Genomic DNA, 22,122 nt, shown 5'->3' with positions numbered 1-22,122 from the left:
GAGGGCCCTCGCTCAGTGGTAGATCATCTGCTTTGCATGCCAAAGGTCCCAGATTCAACCCCCAACTTCCCCAGGTAGGGCTGGGGGAAATCTCTGCCTGAAACCCCAGACAGCCTCTACCAGTCAATGCAGACAATGCAAAGCTAGAAAGACAAACATTTAACATAGGAAGCTGCCTTATACTGATTCAGAGCAGGGTTTCCCAAACTTGAGTCTCTGGCTGTTTTCGGACTACAATTCCCATCATCCCCACTGGTCTCGCTAGCATCAGACTTCATTGGATACTAGCTGCAGTTGGCAGAAACTTGTAATGTAGACCATTTTCAGTTCCAAAAAGGGAAGCAGGGGGTGGTTTGGAATTTGCACGTGAGAATGCAGGACCGTGCGTGAACACACAGGAGGCAGGCATGCACCCAAGGCACTGCTCCTAATCTTTTACCTTCATTGTTACATCTGCATTATTATTGTCGTATTTACATGAATCTAACACACACCTCAATTTTCAAAACCTCAAAATTCAAAAAAGTATCTGCTGGCAAATGTAAACACGCCATCAAATCTAATGTGTGCCCTAATTTTCACGGCATATTTCGGCCAAACAAAGGTGTGCATTACATTTGAGTAAATACGGTATTCTTATTATTCGGCTCTGATGCACAGAGTTCTTCCATAAACCAAGGTTTACAAAAAGACTGCTTTTTTTGGAGGGTGTGTGTGCATGTCTGTAACCAGCCTACTTCTCTAGCAAGATACTTACATTGTCATTGCTGTGATGCTGCTCCCCTCTCGACAGGGTTGCCAGATCTTCTTCGCCTAAGGTGAAGTTTCCTCTGTAAAATTCCTGCACTTTTAACTCTAACTGCGAGGTCTCTTCTTTCAGTTTCTCGTAACTGGGTACAGGTTTCGCTGCTGGACTCGAGGCCTTGAAAGGCAACGGCTGGCTCAGAGGGTTCTGGGTGCCTCTCTCAGAAGCGGCTTTGTTAGGTTCGTTGTCACTCTCCAAGTCATCCTCATCAAGCTCCTCCTCTTCCTCATGGCCAGCTGCCAGAGAGGGCTGTGGGGCATAGGTGGCTGCGGCGGAGCTGCCATGGAGGAGCTTCACCGTCTCCTCAGTCCTCCATTCAGTAAAGGTCTGCCTCAGCCCTTCTAGCAAGCTACATTTGGCAGTGAGGGGATTGGCTGGGCCTTCTGAGGTGGGCTTCTCAGTCTGTTTCGATTTGGCAAGCAACCTTTTAAATAGTTCTGCTCCTTTGGGGCTCACACCCAGGAAAACCACTTGCGAGCCGCTGGAGCTATCTCCAAAGCCTTCAGAGAGCTGGACAGTAGGACTGGATAGAGAAACAGGAGCTCCTTTAATCCGAGAGCTATCCAGAACATGTTCTTTTCCTTGAGTGTCTAATTTGCACCGACTTAACTGCTCTGCGGCATCATCAACGGAGGTGTCTGAATTGCTAGGTTTGGGTTGTGCTCTCCGCATGCACTTCTCTTTGAGAATACCCTTCCTGGGCAATGGACGTACACTCTTTTCTTGGAGAACGGAGGAGACAAATTCTTGTTCGGCCTCACTGCTGCTCTCACTGTCTATGCTGGAGTCGTCCTGGGTCGCTGCTGGGAGAGGGTTTTCAATGTCTAAAGTGTTGATTGCTTCATTGACTAATTTCACTTCCTTCCCAGAGTGGCCACTGTTGGGGGTGGGGGTGGGGAAGCAAACAAATATAAAAACACATTGATGAAACAAAAAGGATAAAATAAGTGAGAGGAGAATCTGGCAGCTATAAAAGCATCACAGCAACTTTCAGCGTGGCTGCCCCCGTTCTACGGAAGAGCATCCTGTAGAGATATGGAAGGCACCCATTTTCTGCAAATAATTGATTCATTTTTTGTTTGTCTGTTTCAACAGGCTTTTCCAGCTGAGTGAAAAGGTTTCTGCCTTAGGTGTTCGTTTTGCATTGATTCTAAACCCATCTTCATGTTTTTAAATTTGTTCTTGTCACTATTTTAGCTGTTTTTATGGTACACTGGTACTTCGGGTTACATATGCTTCAGGTTACATATGCTTCAGGTTACAGACTCCGTTATCCCAGAAATAGTACCTCGGGTTAAGAACTTTGCTTCAGGATGAGAACAGAAATTGTGCTCCGGCAGCGCGGCCGCAGCGGGAGGCCCCATTAGCTAAAGTGGTGCTTCAGGTGCTCCGGCAGCGCGGCAGCAGCGGGAGGCCCCATTAGCTAAAGTGGTGCTTCAGGTTAAGAACAGTTTCAGGTTAAGAATGGATCTCCAGAACGAATTAAGTACTTAACCCGAGGTACCACTGTATGTCTTGAGACATGTATGTAAAGGGCAAGCCATAAATCAGGCATAGGCAAACTCGGCCCTCCAGATGTTTTGGGCCTACAGTTCCCATCATCCCTGCCCACTGGTCCTGTTAGCTAGGGATCATGGGAGTTGTAGTCCCAAAACATCTGGAGAGCCAAGTTTGCCTATGCCTGCCATAAATTAACAACAAACAAACCAACAAGCATGCATATTAACTAGAGATCTGAAGAGAGGGAAGGTCTTCACATTCGTGACAAGTGTGCTTTCCTAGGGAGGTAGTTACATCAAGTACCACCGCTGAGAAGGTTCTCTCTCTCTCTCTCTCTGTGCCATTATCTATACTACACTTTTCACAGAATCATAAAATTGTAGAGCTGAAAGGGATCCCCTGCAATGCAGGAATCTTCTACCCAATGTGGGGCTCAAACCCACAACCCTGAGAAGCACCATTGTGCCATTTTTAATAGTCATGGCTTCCCCCAGAGAATCCTGGGAACTGTAGTTTGCTAAGGGAACTGAGAGTTGTTAGGAGACCCTCTCATAGAGCTGCAAGTCCCAGAGTTCCCTGGAAAGAAAGATGGATAATTAAACCACTGTGGGAATCGCAGTTTTAGTGTTTCCTAACAACTACAGTTCCCAGGATCCTTTGGAGGAAGCCATTGCTGTTTAAAGTGGTATGTTACTGTTTTAAATGCATCGTGCATTTCTCCCTAGCTGCCACCTGCCTCACTTTTGACAGCAGCGTCACCCAGAGGAGAGCCCCAGATGATTGATGCTTTCTGCCAATGGGCAGGCTGATGTGGAGGCAGGCGTTCCCTCTCAAGTACTGTATTGGCCTGAATATAAGCCACACTCCCCGCCCCCCTTCTGACTGTGAAAAGTTAAAGTGCGGCTTATATTCAGAATCGAATGCTGCGTGCCCGCCTCCTGGCACTACTGCCCTGAACACAGTGGCGTAGCGTGGGTTGTCAGCACCCGGGGCAAGGCAAGTAATTTGCGCCCCCTAACCCGTGGATTTGCGCCCCCTAACCCTAACCCCCAGGTGTTGCGCCCGGTGAGGCCGGCCCCCCTGCACCCCCACGCTACGCCACTGCCTGAACAGGGGGCTGCCGGTGCCAGCTTGGGGAGGTAGTGCCAGGAGTGCCGGGAGGCGCGCATCCAGTGCGCTCGAAACTGAGTGCCAGTGTCAGCTTGGGGAGCAGGGCACCAAGCGTCAGCCAGCTGTCCCCCCGCCCCCTGTTCAGGGAGGTACAGCCGGGAGGCAGGTCGCACCTGTAAATAAGCCTTGAATTTTAAAGATGTGGCTTATTTGTGGGTGCATCTTACATTCAGGCCAATAAAGTAATTTTGTGCATGGGGATAAAGTGTACCTAAGCAACTGGACCTTTGAGAAACACCAGTTTCATAATTTCTGGATTTGTAAAGAAAGGGATTTTTTTTAAAAAAAAACCAAATAAATAGATCCTAATGATTTCTACGACAACAAGCGTGACACAGATCCTCCCTGCCCCCCGTGATATACTAGAAGAGCAACTGCTGTGAAATTGCATTCAGCTCTAGATGCAGACGAAGTACGGAGCACTACAAACCAAGCAAAATAAAGCCATTGAAACACGCACACACAAAACCCACCACAGATTGCAGATCCGGCCAAAGCTTTCTCTCTCTTTTTAAATGAATACAAAACCAGTGGATCTGCCCATTTGACATTTTACCTGAAGATGTAAACAAGCTTTCGGCACATATAATTGGTCTCATTTCAGTTACAAAGAAAGTCACATACAAAACACCGATGCTTCGGGCCCGAGAGCAAACACTGTGCTTGTGTCATGTTTCAACAGGTCCGATTGTGCCGCAGCACTAGGGGCAGCTGTAAATCATACAGATCAAACAGACCCTTCGCCATCACAAAAGGGGGAAACAATCAAGGCAAACAGCTCTTTCTGGAGGCCGGCAAGAGCCGTGGCCGTGTGACAGAAGAGAACAGGAAATCAAAGACTTCTTTCAACCAGATTGTGGATACATAAATGAAACCACCACTTCTACCGTACCTTTCCCCATCCTTCAGCAATTCAATGTCTGGTGGCCTTGGAAAACAAAAAGCAAAGTGCAGTTTAGAAATTAAATTGATTCTGAGCAATGAGTCGAGAACTGGGGTTTACAGCTAGAGTAGTCTGGCAATGATTTAAAAGGTTTATCATAGACCTGTAGAGTTGGAAGAGACCCTGAGGATCATCTAAGTCCAACCCCCTGCAATGCAGGAATAGGCAGCTGTCTCCATATGGGGATCAAACCTGCCACCTTGGCATTATCAGCACAGAGCTCTAACCAACTGAGCTATCCAGGCTGGTAAACAACATTAACCCACCTAAGCAGATCCAATAATTTGGGGAGAGGAGAACCACTGCTAATGGTCAATTCTGACCTGCAAGTTTACATGCCTAAAGCCACATGAATAGGAAGCATCGGGATAAGTTTGAAAACCATACAGCACAGTCCTAGGCATGCTTACTCAGAAGTAAGTCCCGCTGCTTTCACTGGTGCTTACTTCCTAGTTATGCATGTTTAAGACTAAAACTTGAATCTTCAAATAGCTGGGCTAAGAACGGTAACAGATGACGGAGCATCTGACCTCCAGGAAGATGGGTCACTGCTGCCGTTTGCTGGAAGAAGAGTGGGAGGGGCAAGGGGCCGGTCAGCAAGGTGCAAACTCACTGGCAATGGAACTAATACGGTATTGACCATCACCCCATCCTGCTGTCTGCTACTGGCTCAGAATGTATCAGGAGAAAACAATCCCAGCCGGAAATGTTATTTGCATCCATTCCAACTGCTCAATTTGGACCTGATGGCGATGGGGCAGCATTATGCTGGAGGCAATTCCAAAGGCCATGGAAGAACAATGCAGTTCCAGGTGAAAATGTGCTCTTACAAAGTACTTTTGGGGGGAAATCCTTAAAGTATCATAAAAATACCTAAAACTGGTGCTCAGCAGCTCTTTCTGATATGACTCTGTGATATGTCAGGAGTTGTCTTCATCTCCATGTTATTTTGTCTTTAGAAAAACCTTTTTGGGTGCAACTATTCCTGGATCAAGGACTATATGTGTTGGCAATGATTTTTTTGCAATGTGTTTAGCATCGCTATTGGGTGGGAGGTGGGCAGGTTTCTAAAGCTGGCATCATTTAAATGGGGGGGGGGAAAGAAAGCCTCGCAGCAACATACTTTTGGATACTGCACTTATCTCAGAATAACTTCATGCAATTCAAGTGAAGTTTTCCTTTTTTGGTCTGAAAGCACAAAAAGAAAATGTTCTTCCAACTTCTGGAATTTAGAAATAATCTATTCAGGACTGATACCTAGTAATAGATTATTGGTTCTGATTTTTTAATCAATATCCACATGTGTTACCTGGAACTGGCCTTTAATAAGGTGGTGGTTTTTTTGCTGTATTTCTGTGGCATTTTGCCTCTGAATAGTGAGATGGTGACACCCTGTGGCAACTTGGTTATTTGCAAGTCACAATTTTTCTCTTTAGCTTAGTCAGATTCCCTTCCTACCTCCTAGGTTGACTAGGTCTACTCTAAGAGTCTATTAGGCATGTGTCCTGTTTCCAAAGCCTGAATCACAGTCCCCTTTGGTATTGTTGCTAAAATTAGGACAGCTGCTCTAATAAGATTAGGCAAGGTAATCCTGCCTTTAAAAAGACAGATAGATTTGAGATGGGGCCTGATCAAGCAGAGCTGGAAGGAGCAGACCTACAGCTCACAACAGGAGGCAGATCCTGGGGGGGACACATAGCCTCCCACTTTCCAAAGGGTTTCACAAGACCCAACAAACAGCTGATCATTAGGCCTTGGAAGCCTATGTGCATATAGGTTTGCACAGGGCTTAGCAGGCACTGCTAATCAGATCAGCCCGCAAACCACATTTCACCTGAGCCATTACCTGTCCCAGGCCTGACCAAACTCTGGCTTCAAAGTCACTAGCAAAACCATTTGCCCAGGCTGTTAATCTGCTACATATATGAAATCAGGTGTAGGGTGGGTGGCCATAGGCATGGCTTGGCCAAAATGGCCTTGTGGGGCCACATGGAGAAGCTTATGCAAGTGGGTCAGAGGTTTGCTACTCTCTGCCTTAGCTGGATATTCCTGAACCAAGTTCCTCCCTCACCGCTTTAAATACAGTCATGCAGTTCAGCTAGACTGACCATGCTTAAGAGGTTAATAAGGGTTTGAGCCTGCTATTGCACTTGAATAGCCAGCTGGAAAAAAATCTTCTCTATCCCGGGGCTACATCTTTTGACAAAGGGTATTATCTATAAACACACTGAAAAGAAAAGAATAGTGTATTTTTCTACGCATGTTTTTGGTGTTGTCTTCCTTTCAAATGATGCCCAAGAACAAAACCCTGGGCCTAGCCAAACAACATTATCCAATTACCTTTCTTCCTCTCGCAGCCACACAGGACTTTTTGAAATCTGAGCTTCGAAGTATTTTGATGCTCTGTAGCAGAAGTTACTGCAAAAACACTGCCCCCCCCAAAGAGAACAGCAAATGTCATTTTCATACTTAAAAAAATAAATATAAACTTGATAAAAACTTTGATAAAAACTTTGATAGATTGGTAAGTGTGAAGAATCAGCTAACATACTGAATACAGATTATTAACATTTTAAGATCAGTTGCTAAGAACCAGAAGTCGGATGCAATGCAAGAGCAATTATTCTCTGCCTATGAGTTCCAATCTAGTCATGTGTCACAAAGCTCAGCAAATCAGCTTGTACTGACTTCATTACACTGCAAGTTGCTCTTTTGGTGGCTCTGAACTGGTAGGGCATGAAGAGGTACTTGGCAAAGGAACTTAAAGAGCTGAAGAAGCCAACAGTAGCAAGAAATAGCAACCCAGAACCTTGCATGTAGCCAGCATTACACCTCTAGAGCCCTCGGCAACACTGAACCAATTTCTTGCTAAACAACAATAAATGAAGAAGTGATAATGTAACAAACAGCTTTTAAACTTACCTTTCTTTCAGTAATATCATACACTTTGTTTGTTTTGGTTGATATTTTGTACTTTTGTTTTGGCACCTAAAAATAAATAAATCACAAATACTGTTTTGCAAATGTGTCAGTGCTCCCTTTAGCATTCCTCTCCTCTAAAAGTATACTCCATAATTAACACTACTGATCAAACCACATTATGTTGAACTGAGCTTCTCAAACCACACTTCTGAAAATTGCTGACATTTTTTGTTTAAATGCTGAGGACTTCAGCTTGCATTTGAAGTCTTGAGACGTGGAGAGCAACATGCTGCCCCCCCCCCCCGACCTAAGCTATATCAATTTTTTAAAATACAAATCCCTAGCCTCTGTAAGAAAAGCCAAATACCTGAATTGGACAAAGCAATGAACTATGGTGCATTGTTATGTACATGAGCCTTGTGCTCCTCTGGCACAACTGCAAGATCAAAAGCTTTTGCTTCCATTTTTGATCAACCATAGTTTAGCATTACATACAAAACCTAAACTGTGGCTAATATTAACTATGGTTTATTGAAACAAGCCAGCTTCATAAACCAAGGTTTGAAGTTGGCTTGTTTGGGTAAATCATAGTTAAGACTAACCACGTTTTGTCTGAATTCAAACCTAATGCTAAGCTACAGTTAGTCGAAAATAGAAGCAAAAGCTTTTGATCTCCTATCTTGGCCACATTGGGGAGGGAAAGGGGGCACCCAAGCTCACTGACAAGGAAAGGTGGCCAATGTGCAAACAGATAATCTTGACTCAAGTCTCCTGTTTTAATTACTGTGCTGTTTTAATGGGATTGCTTTATTGCATATTTTAATTATGGATCTTTATATATTGCTGTTTTGATGAGACTGTTTTATTGTTTATTTTAATTGGGCATTTTAATTATGGATGCTTGTCCTTAATGCTCGTTTAATTGGGTTTTGTTCTTGTAAACTGCTTTGGCATTAAGTGGCATATAAATTAAATAATCATCTAAAGCTGTGGAGCCCTGGGTTCAAATCCTCACTTAGCCAATTAGCTTAATAGGTGAGTTTGGATTTGGATTTGATATCCCGCTTTATCACTACCCAAAGGAGTCTCAAAGCGGCTAACAATCTCCTTTCCCTTCCTCCCCCCACAACAAACACTGTGAGGTGAGTGGGGCTGAGAGTGTAACTAGCCCAAGGTCACCCAGGAGCTGCATGTGGAGGAGCGGGGATGCGAACCCCGTTCACCAGATTACGAGTCTATCGCTCTTAACCACTACACCACACTGGCTCTCGTGACACTGGCCAAGCCACTGTCTCTCAACCAACCTTCTCCAACACGGTGCCCTACAGAATTTTGAACTACAACTTCTATCAGCCCTAACTACTGGACATGCTGCCTGGAGCTGATGGGAGTTACAGTCCATATTATCTGGAAGGCATCAGATTATGGAAGGCTGATCTACACAAAGATGACCAAGGATTCCTGTCCATGCATCAGTGAAGTTCAGTTGACCAGACACCACATTCCAACACAGAAAGACAGATGCAAAACTGCAGAAATATAAAGAAGCCACTCATAGATTCTTACATTCTGCAGCCTCTTTTGGCATATGGGGTAGCCACACAACTTGATGATAAATCGTTCTTCCACAACATCCTTATAGTGAGGAGGTGTTATAATCTTCCCCTGAAAATATGAAAACACACAGACGTAAGTTACAGGGTACTGCCTTGAAACTCAAAACAAATAAAAAGTTTAGAATAGGAAAAAGCGTTTTCGAAAAAACAAAGCAGCAGAAAATTGGGAAAGGAACAGAAACTACGAACAATGACAAAGGGAGTCTATCTTTTAGATTCTCTCTCTATTTTTTTTCTGAATAAAAACAAAGAAGCAACAACTGCTTTTCCTCTGGCAGGATGGAACAGAACAGAGACCGCTTAAAATATTTTGCATAAATGATGCAAATCTTCCAGCTGCCATCACTTGTGGTGCTTATATGCGTGTGACTATGTAATTATGTAACTCAGAGGTCACATTTTCTTCAATGAGGCTTATTTCCAAGTAGGTGGCTGCAAGATTCAATTTGCTTAGGGTCGCCCAGCAAGAGTGCAATGTACCTTACTCTCTTATAAGGGTTTTAAAGAATGAAACATTAAGTTCTGAAAATGCAATAAAACATTGTTTTGTTTGTTTTTACTGGAAGTCTTTTTCATGGAAATCCATGGAGTCTCCCACCAACACCCAAAAGAAAGGTGCCTCAGATTGGGCTGTCAGAATATGTAGGAGCCCTGAAAACTAAGAGTCTGAGTTACAAACAAGGAAGTCTCCCATTTCAGACTCATCTCCGTGATGAGCTCATTGTGCAGCCTTAGAGAAGTCACTATCTTCCCACTTCAGTGCATCTATCTGCAAAATCGGGGAACAAAAAATGCCTTACAGCAGTGTTGGGGAACATCAGGCCTGCAGGGGTGGGGGGCAAACTCTAGGTCTGTCTCTCTCTGGTCCTTTGAGCTCTCCTCATACCATGCCCCTTTTCTACAAGCCACACCCCTTGCTGGCACTGTTTCACATTTTGAGTGTTTATGCCTGGCTGGAATATGTCCTTGAACTCTGATAATGCCTCTTGCTTGTCTGAATGGGATTACAAACATCTGATGGGACTCCGTAGTATCTGCTACTCCCTCAAATCTTCCAGGACACCTGCTGCTTGCAAGAGAGGAGCAAATAAAGCAGGAGTGGAGTGTCCAATGCAGCCCGTGGGCTGAAAATGCCCTGCCCTAAGAGAAGGCATTAATATGGGTTGTTTGGTAGAGACCAAAACTTGCAAGATTTCCAGTCCTAGTTCTGTTTCTACTACAAGCAATTTACTAGGACTGGAAATCTTGCAAGTACCACTCTGGGAAAAGCTGGTCGTACTTCAGGACCATCCACAGTGTGCCATATATTTTAAATTCCACCCTCAAGCTTGTCACACTATTTCCTGTTTTAAGCAAATAGGTATATGCATCTAATAGGTATATGCATCTCTGCATGAAAATTGAAGGGACAAAGAATGCAAACATAAGATGCGCCTTTGATTTTAATGGGACTTGTGCACTGGAACACAGCATGCTTTCATTCAGTAAGCCTCATTTAAAACAGTGGGACTCATTCCTGAGCAAACACAGAAGTGCATTGCTAAGCGTCTGCAAACTACGTCTGGACTGGGATGAGCGTGCAGATGATATACAGAAAGCTGGCAAAAGCTTATCCAACAGTAACAACAAACTTTATGAAACACAAAGCAGTATAAAACTTGCCAAGAAAAAGAGGACCTACACAATCCACAAGGAATTCTTCTGTAATATCTTCTTCCAACAGACGTTCGACAACCTGCAAGGCTTTTCGCTCAGCCTCAATCTTCTTTCTAATGGCAGCTTCAAGCGCCGCCTTCCTACAAGAGAACAAATTAGCCGTATGAATAACACAACATATCGGAAACCTGTGGCCTTGCAGATATTGTTGGTTTAACAGTATTTGGTTTAACTATGCTATGTTTAGAGATATGATACCTTTGTGCAGCATCTTCATTTTTCAAAGCACTTGACTGTTTCTTTCCTAAAAATAATAACATGCAAACAAATGATTATACTGACTTAAGACATTTGGGGAATACTTTTCATTAGTCTCTTTTCAAAAAAAGTGCTTTCATACATTTTAATACATTTAGTACATTGGTGTCTGCTTATAGAAATTTGCGAATTGTATTATACAGGTGTCTGGAAACTGAAGTTCTCTATAATTATGTATGCAAATACTGAGAGAAAAAAGCTGAATGTTCACTGCAGAAGCACGCCATAAAGCATAAGGAGACTTTTGCAATTTGTCTTTGGTTGCATGTGTAATTTTAGAGCGAACTTTTACCATCTGCAAAGATGACTACTTGCCCTACAGAACAAGAGTCCAAATACGCAACACCACTAAGTGCCAATTAATATATTCGAACCATTATCACATACACAGTTTCAGGAAAGTTAAACTGTGGAAAAAAGTTGTTTTTACATGTTTACTGCCCAGGCTTGTTTACAGAAGGCCATCGTAGCCCAAATTAGCAATACTGAATGCATAGATGGAAGATAGGTAAGCTAAAAGGCTATTATATTGTGCACTCATAAACCGAACTGAAATACTTTACAGGACCTATCACTTCATTGGCAGAGTTCATTGGCCAACTCTCTGTCCCAGTGTTGCTCCTCAGTGGCAGCCTCAGAGGCCAAATTTAAGCAAGTGATGCTTTCTCCTTCCATCTCTGTGTCAGGAAAAGTGTCACGGGTTAAAATCTGTTCCAGTCCCGTTAAAGGGCCAGGACTAGGCTAAGCAGTATTTCAACATTTTGAAGAACAGTTTGCATGAGTCTATTTATTATACCTAGGTAAATGGGCATCACCTTACACGTATGACCCATAAGAGAATCCTGTGCACATGATGAAACCCTGCCGTTTCCCTGAACGCCACCCTTGTAAAATGAGGTCCTACATTTTATTTTGGCAAGGCCGTTTTCTGACAGCAGAGTGCAGCAGGTGCTGTACATATCTCCTCATGTAGCCGTGGGCAAAGGCAGAAAAGCACCGCCAAGAGGGGGGAAGTCGATTAACTCACCATATATATGCAGCGCTTTTCGTTTAGGTACGGTCTGGCCTGATTTGAGTACGTGAGCCATGCAAGCTTAATTGAAAACAAGTCCTATGGCTGTGTTGGGTGAGGTTCCCCTGCCCCAGATGAACTGGCAGGTGCGCAACATAGAATCCTGTAGAGTTTGAAGGGACCCCAAAGGCTGGTCTATCCCAACCCTCTGCAATGTGGGAACCACAGCTGAATGAATCATCCCTGGCAGGTGGCCACCCAACCTTGATCCCAGGCATGTTTTGCAGAGGAACATTTCCCACAGGAAACACTCAGTAGCAACTTTCTAGGGAATTGCCCTCTTAACAGAGCAAACCTATGCCCCACCTGTCAAAAGCAGGGACCCATCCTATTCGGTGGTGGTCGCTTCCTAGGAAAGCAAGCCCCATGTTAAAAACCAAAGCACACAGCAAAAGGAGTTTGGGTGGACTGAGCGGGCACCAGGCATGCATGTGAATCCTTAAAAATGAGTAAAAATCCTCGACCAACTGTAGCTCTGCCCACCGCTCCCACTTAATTTTTCCCCCAAATTTTTTTTATTGGTTTTCACAATATTATAAACAAACAAACACATAGGACAAACAAACATAAATCATAGCCTTATTAAAAATTACACTTATTAACTTTGTTAAGTGACTTCCCCGCTTCCCCTTGGTTGAATTTCATTGCCTATCCTTTTAACGGTTTCCCAAGTCACAATTCTTATAAAATTTAACTTAAACATTAACATCCTTAAATCTTCACTTTATGAAATTAAACATATTAATTCATCACACCACTCCCACTTAAAAAAACAACAACTTTGGGGGCTATCTGCCCCCCCAAAGCTCAACTTCCCCAACAAAAAATCGTGGCTATGCACATGGTGCCAACTTGAATAAAATACTGGGTTGGGGGGCAGGTAAGCCCTAATGGACCACAATGGCAAATGTCCAACACCTTGCGGGGAGGCCTGCCCCCCTCAAATATTTTATGGGGGGGTGTCAAAGGGACCTCGGGCCCCCAGGTGGGTGGAGGAGTCTCGCGCTGTGTGTGTGGCATGGGGGGCATTTTGTCCTCTCACTCCCGACGCCTTCAACCCCCCCCCCCCGCAATTCTTTCGCCTCGCGGTCACCCCTCCAGGAACGCCGGTTGGTTCGTCCCTCCCCGTTCGCTACGCACGCACAGGAAGCGGGGAGGAACGGCCCACGGAAAGAAAACGGGGGTGCGCGCGCGAAAACGCCGTCATCTCCCGTTTACCTGCGCGATGGCGGCTCCTAGCCTGGGCGGCGCTCCGCGGCTTTTCTTCCGCCATCGCCGCCTCTGAGCTCTCAACCACCGAGGCGCTGTCGCGTGGGGCGGCGCTTCTGCTGCTGCTGCCAGCGGCCGCCTTCGCCACAAGGCCCAGTGGAGGTTGCGGCGGGGCTGCTCCTTCGGGTAAGCGGAGTCGTCTTTAGTTCATGGTGGGCTGACAATTAAAAAAGAAAAAAGGGATAGAGAGAAGGCGCGGTGGTGACTCAGAAGCAGCAAACCCGTTTCTCTCCGTTTATAGCAGAGCTTCCCAAAGTTGGGTCTTCCCAGCAGGGTGGTGGTGGTGGTTTTTGGACTACATTTCCCATCATTCCTGGTTACTGGCCCTGCTAGCTAGGGACGATGGGAGTTGTAGTCCAGAAACCCAAGTTTGGGAAACCCTGGTTTGTAAGCAACTGGACTCCCAGCTTTTTCACTTTAACCGTTGGGGTATCCTTTTTTTATTTTTTAACTGCTTCAAATGAAACATAAAAGGACCCCTCTTGCATTTCTCTCTTCTTTTTTTAATCGCATAAAAATTAAAAAAGGGTTGTGGATATGCCACAGCAGCATTCAGCAGAACTGTAATAATGTGCTCCATAGGCTGCAGTAAGCCTGAGGCGTGCCCCATTTAATTCGGATTAAAATGGCTTGAAAAGCTTCCCTTGTAAGTAGGAGAGCAGTAGATGTTGAGGCTGCCTTCCCACCTTCATTTGCCAGGACAGATGGGAGTCTATTTGGAGAGCACCAGGTTTGTGAGAGGCCGCTTTGGGATGAATTCATTATGGTGTAAGCTTTTATGAGCTTCAGTCCACTTCATCAGACGCATCTTCGAGACGTCATGGTGGAGGGGATTGAAAGGCATAAAAAGTACACATTACGGCATTTGGGTTAGCGCTAGGACCTATGCAGGATCAGTATGGGTCTTTTACAGCAGCAGTGATGATATAACAGCCTAGGTGACGGTTCTTGGTTAATGAACATCTGCAGTGGGGAAGGAAGCCATTGTCTCTATTCAGGCCCAAACAAATAAAGCTGAACTTGCTGATGAATTGATTAGTTTACTTTAGGACCTGCCACCGCTTGGGCTCCCTGGCAGTGGTGCTGTTGCAGATTCCAAGGTCACTCAATTGCTCACTGGTGGGCTAAAAAATGGTAATGGAAGCATAGCCTGCCACCATGTAAATCCGCAAGCTAATTGGTTCTCTGGCCATTAACAATGTTGCTCCCTGGTAAATAAATGTGTGACAAGGAGCAGGACAGCCGCATTGCCAAGCAGTCCTAGTGATGGGTGGGAGAGCCACCCTAGTCTGCCCTGCTGGGGCACATAAGCCCTAAGAAGTACCCCAAAATGCCTAGTTTGTCTGGAGGCCCGGAGAACTGGACATAGATAGCCAATGTGGTTCTCCTGCAGATGCTGCTGACTAAAACTCCCATCATCCCATGGCATTGGCCAGTGTTGACTGCAACTGACGGGAATCCCAATAACTGGAGGACATTACATTGACTCCTGGTGTAGTCAATACAGAGGTACAAGAGTCTGATTCTCTACAAGGCAGCACCCTACCTTCGCTGACTTACTTCAGTAGTTTTCTAGCTGGTCTGTCCATAACTTTCTGTTGGAGAATGTCAGCAGGAGGGAAAAGGAAAAGAAAGACATTCAACCAGTTCTGATTTAGTTTAAAGTGAGTCTCATTCAAGTCTGTCTTTTTAATTTGTGATAGAGTCCTTGAAGATCAGGAAATAATGGCTGAAGATGAACTTCGAGACATCATACAAAGATGTGTAAGTGATTGTTTTGCTTGTGAAACTATACCAAATGGCAAAACCTACTGATCTAATTGTTTTTACATGCCCTTGTGAGGAAACTTCTGGGGGCTGCAAGCCAGTGGGAGATGGGTTTATGCATTAGGTAATATCCAACCACACAAAACTCAGAGGTTTCTGTGGACATACCCTCACCTTCCCATCTGTCTAGGCAAACGAGGCATTGTCATAATTCAAGGGCGCATCCCAGCCAGGCAAAAGCATTCAAGGAGGATGTGATCTGTTGCTAGTGAGAATATGGCTTGGGGAGAATCCTGAGGGGTGGGTCAAGAGGCCAGGATGACCCCATGTTGTCTCTGGGCTTGAGTTTCCTCATCCTTACTCTACAGGTAACACAGTACAACATTAATTGATCGTCCACTCTGTTCTTCTATTTGGGGACTGTTGCTACTACCCTCCATTTGCCTAGCAAAAGCAAAAACACTTTGTGTCGAAGCCTTATTAATAGGCAGTAGTTTGGAGACAATAATTCTAAAAGACCGTGCTTTTTGGGGAAATACAAAGGATCATATTCAATTCATTCATTCCACTAGGGAGAGCTTGCACAAGGATGCCTGCTACTGCAGGATTTTCCCCTCCTCTCCTGCTACTGTGTCCTCCCCAAATATTCTGGGTTGGGAGAACCCCAAAGGAGAAAAGGGGAGATTGTTCTGTCAGCACGAGCATTTTGGGCTGCTTGAGGGAACAGTCCCCTTAGTGCTGCATTGAATACAACCCAAAGTCTCTGAACTTGCTGTCAGATTTCTTCTGTATGTGACTAAAGAATCTTGTTTGGCTTAATACGGAATCAGTATTGCATCGTGAAGGTAAAGTGTTGTGCATTTTAATTGCATATTGTGAATTACAATGGGAAACATGTTCTAGCAAATTCTGGAAGAAGAGGATTTCAAAGGGGAAGACATCAACCTTTTTCAAGTTGCGGGACAGAAGTGCTTTGAAGAAGGATATGTCGCCGATGTACTGGAAGTTGTTCAAAATGAGAAAAACAAGGTGAGTTTAAAATACACGTTTGTGTCTTAACTGCTAAAACCAGCTGGAAGTAACTGTACAGATTTTGGCCATGCGAACATTGCTGGGGCAATAACATCCAATTGCATTTATTGGGAACATCCAGGCTCACTCCCTTTGGCCACCAAGGCAAGGGAGCCTTATTAAAGTGGTTGGAATGAAAGGAATTGACCCCTATGACTGACTGGGCTTCCACCCTGTGGCCTGACAGTTTATAAACTTAGGATGTCATGGGAATTTTCCACGCATGCCTGTGTTCTGAAATGTCACTGAGCCAGACCCGGTGTCCAAAGACCTTCAGGGCAAGACAGTAGGATAAACTTCATCATGGCATCCCTGGCTTGTCTGTTTTTTGTGATGCTTCTGGGAGGCTAATCCACACCACTCTTCTAAAATGTGCTGCCCCCCACCTCACTGGACTATGGGGCCTGCCTTTTTCCTTTCCTCCAGTTAGGCGATAGGTCGATCACTCGGTGGCATCCACCCCTCCTGCGTTGCTTTGTTTTGGGACTAGTCTCTCTCTTGGGAGGAAGGTTTCTGTTTTTGAATTGCACCAAAACATAAACTAAAAGGAAATTACAGCAAGGAGGCATTCTTCTGGCCTTTCCTGGATCTTGGCTTGGGTCCCATAGGTATAGGGAAACAAGTAATATTTGCAGTATAACAAACTTAATCTTGTATTTACCCAGTCTTGCTCTAATATAGATCTCCCAAGGCAGGAGAGCTACTCCTTTGCATATAGCCTTTTCACAGAATCATAGAATTGTAGAGTTGGAAGGGATCCCGAGCATCATCTAGTCCAATTCCCTGCAATGCAGGAAAATGCAGCTGTCCCATACGGGGATCAAACCTGAAACCTGGGCATTGCCAGCACCACAGTATAACTCCTTTCTGGTACTTTCATCTCTTCCATAGCAAGTCAGTGTTTTTAAAGATTCCATCTCAACAGTTCCTCATTAGACAATTCCCCATCTTTAGTCTCTTCCTGCTATCTCCGTAACTAAGTACTGTATTTTTCGCTCTATAAGACGCACCCGACCATAAGATGCACCTAGTTTTTGGAGGAGGAAAACAAGAATAAAAATATTCTGAATCCCAGAAACCGGAACAGCAAGAGGGATCTGGCTTCTGGGATAGCCGTTGCAAAGCCTCTTCAGGGGAGCGGGATGAAGACTCCCCCTGCCCAGAAGAGGCTGCACGCGGCGAAGGCAGAAGCCAGGACAGCAAGCGGGATCACTGCGCAGCGATCCCTCTTGCTGTCCTGGCTTATTGGCTAGCTGCATGCAGCCTCTCCCGGGCAGCGGGAGGAAGGCTCCCCCAAGAGACGCACTCCCTTTAAAGAGCGCGTGGAGTGTGTGTGCGGCTCTTAGGGGCTTTTCCCCGAGGAGGGAGAAGGGCAGCCCGCACACCCGCTCCACACTCTCTTTAAAGGGAGCACTGAGCAGAGCCTGCCGCCTGCATTCGCTCCATAAGACGCATACACATTTCCCCTTACTTTTTAGAGCGAAAAATACGGTAAATGGTGCAGGCAACCTGTGGGTGGACTTGTGTCTCTATGCAGAAATACCTTCTTTGTATTTTTCAATAGTGATGTTTCAAGCTGCTATTGTTGCTCCCAATACTGGCATGTTCTCAGCAAACCACTATTTAGCTACACATAAATATTACAATTGCAGCTGCAGGGTGTTTATTACTGGCTTTCTTAAGCAAAGCCCACAATGCACATTTTGTTGTTGTCATATAAATTGCCATTTGGAACATTTCCCCCCCTATAGGTTATTGTCAAAAGCATGGGCTGGAATCTTGTTGGTCCTTTAATCAGGTGCCTGGTGAAGTATAAGCAAGATGAAGTTGAGAAAGAACACTGCCTGAAAATATTAGATAAGTTGATGGAGGTAAATCACAGCGTCTATCCTTCTAGCTGCCTCGGGACTCTTCTAAAGAGTATATTTTGGCTTTCCTCTTCACTGATTGATGGGGTTGGGAGAAATTCTTAGGATCTGAGCTCCTTGAGGGAGTAATGTTTGTCTGTGGAAGTGTGTGAGGATAGGGAGAATGGTGGTCCTTCAGTGGAGACAGAAAGAGTTTACAGTCATACCTTGGCTCCCGAACGCCTTGGGAGTCGAATGTTTCGGCTCCCGAACAATTGAAAACCAGAAGTGAGTGTTCCGGTTTTCAAACGTTCTTTTGGAAGCTGAACATCTGATGGGGCTTCCACGGCTTCTGATTGGCTACAGGAGCATCCTACAGCCAATCAGAAGCCACGCTTTGGAAGTCAAACGTTTCGGAAGTCAAATGGACTTCTGGAACGGATTCTGTTTGACTTCCAAGGTACGACTGTACTTAAATGAGCGTCAAGGGACCAGGCGGATTGGCTTTGCATGTAATGCTAAGCCAAACCATGGTTTAGTGCAACTGCACAGGTTCACAAGGGAGGAGATTGCAGCCACTCTGTTCCTCCATGGTTTGGCTTAGTGTTGGGGTTGCCAATATGTGGTGCACACAGACGCTAGTGCAACCAGTTGTGCTTTCTATGGTGCCAACCAAAGGTCTTTGTAAATATCCCCTCAAAATGCACGAGAGACTGTTTGCTGCCCTTCTCATTTCCTGTTTGCACTGACTCGCCCTCACACTGAACATGCCGCCTTAAACATTTCATTGAGTGCATGGATTGGACGCCCACCGTTTTGTGATCCTGTCTCTTTCTCTGCTGCTTTGGATATGGCAGCTGTTTTGTGTTATGCCGTACCCGCACAGCAACCATTTTGTGACTGATGCCCACAGCATTTTCTCAAAATGCACAGATGTAGCCACTGACTCAAAAAACCCTTGGCAGCCCCTTACTTAGTGTGCCTTTCAAACTGGGCTTGTAGAGGAGGTTGCCTTGGGTAAGATTTTCCAGCATGTGCGTGGATAATTTTAGATCTCTTATGCAAGCATATGCAGATTTAATGACTGAACAACCGGAAACTGTTTAATTTCGCATTTTATGGGTTTTTAAGAATAGGGTAGATGTCATTTATTATTGTATAAGATGCACTGGTTTGCCCTATGCTTGTCATAAAAATGGTGGCTTGTTATCAAACAATGGCAAAAATAAACATTACGAGCAACATATCCCTGGCTTTTTCCTTTCTTGCAGCTGTGCAGTCCCAAAGAGCTTGTCCTTGGTTTCTTGGAGCAGATTGAACAAGCCTCCGGGGAATATAGGTCTCAAACTATTTTGCTTTTACTGAAGCCTCTGCAGGAAGGTAATGAGCATTTATTTTCTGGATACTGGACACAAGAGCACCTTGCCAGTTAAGAGATGTCATTCAGTTGTGACTTTTTAAGGGACAGCATCCTAAGTGATGGTGGCATAATTATTGTTTACTAGTACTTACCGTTATATATTATCTCTACATGATATATATGCCTTTTAATTCTATCTCTCTGTCTATCTAATATTTTTATTAAATTTTCAACAAAAACAAACAACAACAAACTTAACAGCAACCAGTACTCCCCCTCCCACCCGGTTCCTTTAATTTTCTTTTCAACTGCATATCATTTCTATTCCAAATTATTTTTTCTACCTCAAATTTCCTGTACTATTTTTTAAAATTACAAGTGTTCTTAAAATCCTGCCAATGTATTAACCTGTTAACAATACTTTTGCAAATACATGATAAACATTTCCCATTCTTTAAAAAAAATTCTTGTCATCTTGATTTCTGAGCTTTCCAGTTAATTTCGCCATTTCAGCGTAGTCCATTAACTTGGTTCGCCAATCATCTTTGGTTGGGACTGCTTCCTCTTTCCATCTTTGGCATCCCTTTTAATTCTGCCCTCTAAGCAACATACATGTTTGCAGTGAGTCTGTGGCAAGCTGTGCAGGCGGCGAATGAAGACCAGAAGAACGTGTGTTGGGTTAAAATTAGGCCACAATAGGTTTGATGTAAGCCTTGGGTGTGTATTCAGTGGTCAACCAGCCTGCCTACTGGTTGATTGGCACCCAGGGTTGACCAACATGATGGTTCCCACATAGTGCAGCTCACTTTGGGCAGACCCGGTTTGGAGATTGACACTGTGGCTTATTAGCCCCTGAGTTGGGCTTCTAGACAGGAAGAGCTGCTCTCCCATCCCCACTAAGGATCCAGCCCCATGCCCCTTCCACCAAACATTTCTGGCAATTGCTATGAAACAGGCAACACCTAGCCAATCCCGGGCCCTGAGTGCAGTAACTGACAGGTGTCCGTAGCAATTTGTTGTTGTTGTTTAGTCGTTTAGTTGTGTCCGACTCTTCGTGACTCCATGGACCAGAACACGCCAGGCACTCCTGCCTTCCACTGCCTCCCGCAGTTTGGTCAAACTCATGCTGGTAGCTTCGAGAACACTATCCAAGCATCTCGTCCTCTGTCGTCCCCTTCTCCTTGTGCCCTCCACCTTTCCCAACATCAGGGTCTTTTCCAGGGAGTCTTCTCTTCTCATGAGGTGGCCAAAGTATTGGAGCCTCAGCTTCATAATCTGTCCTAGTGAGCGCTCAGGGCTGATTTCCTTAAGAATGGATAGGTTTGCTCTTCTTGCAGTCCATGGGACTCTCAAGTGTCTCCTCCAGCACCATAATTAAAAAGCATCAATTCTTCAGCGATTAGCCTTCTTTATGGTCCAACTCTCACTTCCACTTTCCACTTTGACTTCTGCTAAGCCAGGCTTCCTCAACCTCGGCCCTCCAGGTGTCTTGAGACTACAATTCCCATCATCCCTGACCACTGGTCCTGCTAGCTAGGGATCATGGGATTTGTAAGTCAAAAACATCTGGAGGGCCGAGGTTAAGGAAGCCTGGTCTAAAGAGTGAGCTGAACTACTCCATGAGGACAGTCAAAAACCACAGCCAAGATGCGGGGGGAAAGTTAAAGCAAAACTCTGCCTTTGAGTCAGTCTCTCCTTTAGATCCCTGGAGCGGACCTGTGTTGGTGAAGTCTTCACCCAAGTTTGCTCCTGAGCTCTGCCACCCTACAGGAGCCTAGCTTTTGCTGATTGGCTACTTGGTCTCTCAGGCATACCCAGCTTTCCCATCACGCACCAGAAATGCCAGCTGCTTTCACTGCCACCACCATGCTGAGGTGCAAATCCACTCCCAGCGATGCACTGGAAAGGAGATTCTCTCTCCCTCTCTCTCCTTTTTTTTATCCTTGCAACAACCCTGAGCAACAATTTATCTCTTCCTCCATCCCAATCACCACTCTGTGGGTGGAAATACTGTCTTGGATCAGACGATGCAGCCACACAAGTAGGAACATCTCTGCTTCCATTGAGAAGAGTCCATGATCTTTACTATTTCACTAATCCAGAAGCATTGGGTGTCGTTCCAGAGGGTCCCCGCAGCTGCTTTTGGGCGATGGTGGACCCAACGAGGGGTTGCAGCAGGAAGCACAGAATGGGGAAGCTCTTCTAGTCTGCCAATTCCTGGTTGCTGGGTTCCTCCACTATTAACCCTTTCCTTCTTATTGAAGGAAAGCAGAGGCTGAGATAAGAACCTGCCTAAGATTACCCTGAGAATCCAGAGCAAAATTAGTTGAGCATGGGGTTTGTGTTTGTGTCTGCTGTTCCAAAAGAGAAGTTAAAAAATCCAGTGTGCACATCAAAGCCCATAATAACTTGGTTATCAACCTATGGGCTTCCTATCTAACATTGTTAATTTTCAGTGGGAGAGGATATGATTGAAAAACCAGCTACATACAGTCGTACCTCGGAAGCCAAACACCTTGGCTCTCAAACGTTTTGGCTCCTGAACGCTGCAAACCCGGAAGCGAGCCTGTTTGTGAACGTTCATTTGGAGCCCGAATGTCTGGCGTGGCTTCTGATTGGTTGCAGGAGCTTCCTATAGCCAATCGGAAGCTGCGCCTTGGTTTCTGAATGTTTTGGAAGTTGAATGGACTTCTGGAACGGATTCTGTTTGGCTTCCAAGGTACGACTGTATATTCCAGTTCTAAAGTAGATTTAACTTTATTGCATTGCATTATATAACTTGAAAGGGAGAGGTGTTGGCTTTTAT

General features: G+C 45.0%; 2 protein-coding genes and 1 long non-coding RNA gene across 6 annotated transcripts in view; 2 read left to right on the top strand and 1 right to left on the bottom strand.

Moving 5' to 3' along the window:
• The window catches only part of RPAP2 (RNA polymerase II associated protein 2), a 53,475-nt gene extending 40,146 nt beyond the window's left edge, over window positions 1-13,329 (bottom strand). For 2 of the 4 annotated variants that reach the window (XR_014008110.1, XM_081194035.1), the window contains exons 1-8: window positions 11,958-12,294; window positions 10,871-10,916; window positions 10,638-10,752; window positions 8,907-9,005; window positions 7,341-7,406; window positions 6,759-6,847; window positions 4,368-4,403; window positions 758-1,682 (exon numbers count right to left, since the gene is read on the bottom strand). Coding sequence is in view for 3 of the 4 variants with exons in the window: in XM_081194035.1 (XP_081050161.1) it covers window positions 758-1,682; window positions 4,368-4,403; window positions 6,759-6,847; window positions 7,341-7,406; window positions 8,907-9,005; window positions 10,638-10,752; window positions 10,871-10,916; window positions 11,958-12,018 (1,437 nt within the window). In the remaining variant the exon portion in view is untranslated. Of the gene's footprint in view, window positions 1-757; window positions 1,683-4,367; window positions 4,404-6,758; window positions 6,848-7,340; window positions 7,407-8,906; window positions 9,006-10,637; window positions 10,753-10,870; window positions 10,917-11,957; window positions 12,297-13,220 lie in introns of those variants that run through there. The other 2 variants (XM_081194037.1, XM_081194036.1) reach the window with 2 other exon arrangements.
• Window positions 1-22,122, top strand: part of LOC308586948 — a 562,568-nt gene that overhangs the window by 75,704 nt on the left and 464,742 nt on the right. The gene's annotated exons all lie outside the window — the stretch shown is intronic.
• GLMN (glomulin, FKBP associated protein) overlaps window positions 13,261-22,122 on the top strand; it is a 28,432-nt gene continuing 19,570 nt past the window's right edge. The window contains exons 1-5 of the mRNA XM_081194038.1: window positions 13,261-13,397; window positions 14,975-15,035; window positions 15,942-16,067; window positions 17,861-17,980; window positions 19,228-19,336. Of these exons, the coding sequence (XP_081050164.1) occupies window positions 14,997-15,035; window positions 15,942-16,067; window positions 17,861-17,980; window positions 19,228-19,336 (394 nt within the window). The 5' untranslated portion in view covers window positions 13,261-13,397; window positions 14,975-14,996. The remainder of the gene's footprint in view (window positions 13,398-14,974; window positions 15,036-15,941; window positions 16,068-17,860; window positions 17,981-19,227; window positions 19,337-22,122) is intronic.

Source organism: Podarcis bocagei, assembly GCF_964188305.1.
Source record: "Podarcis bocagei genome assembly, chromosome: 5".
NCBI classification, from domain to species: Eukaryota; Metazoa; Chordata; class Lepidosauria; order Squamata; family Lacertidae; genus Podarcis; species Podarcis bocagei.
This window is presented reverse-complemented; position numbering and strand designations above follow the sequence as displayed.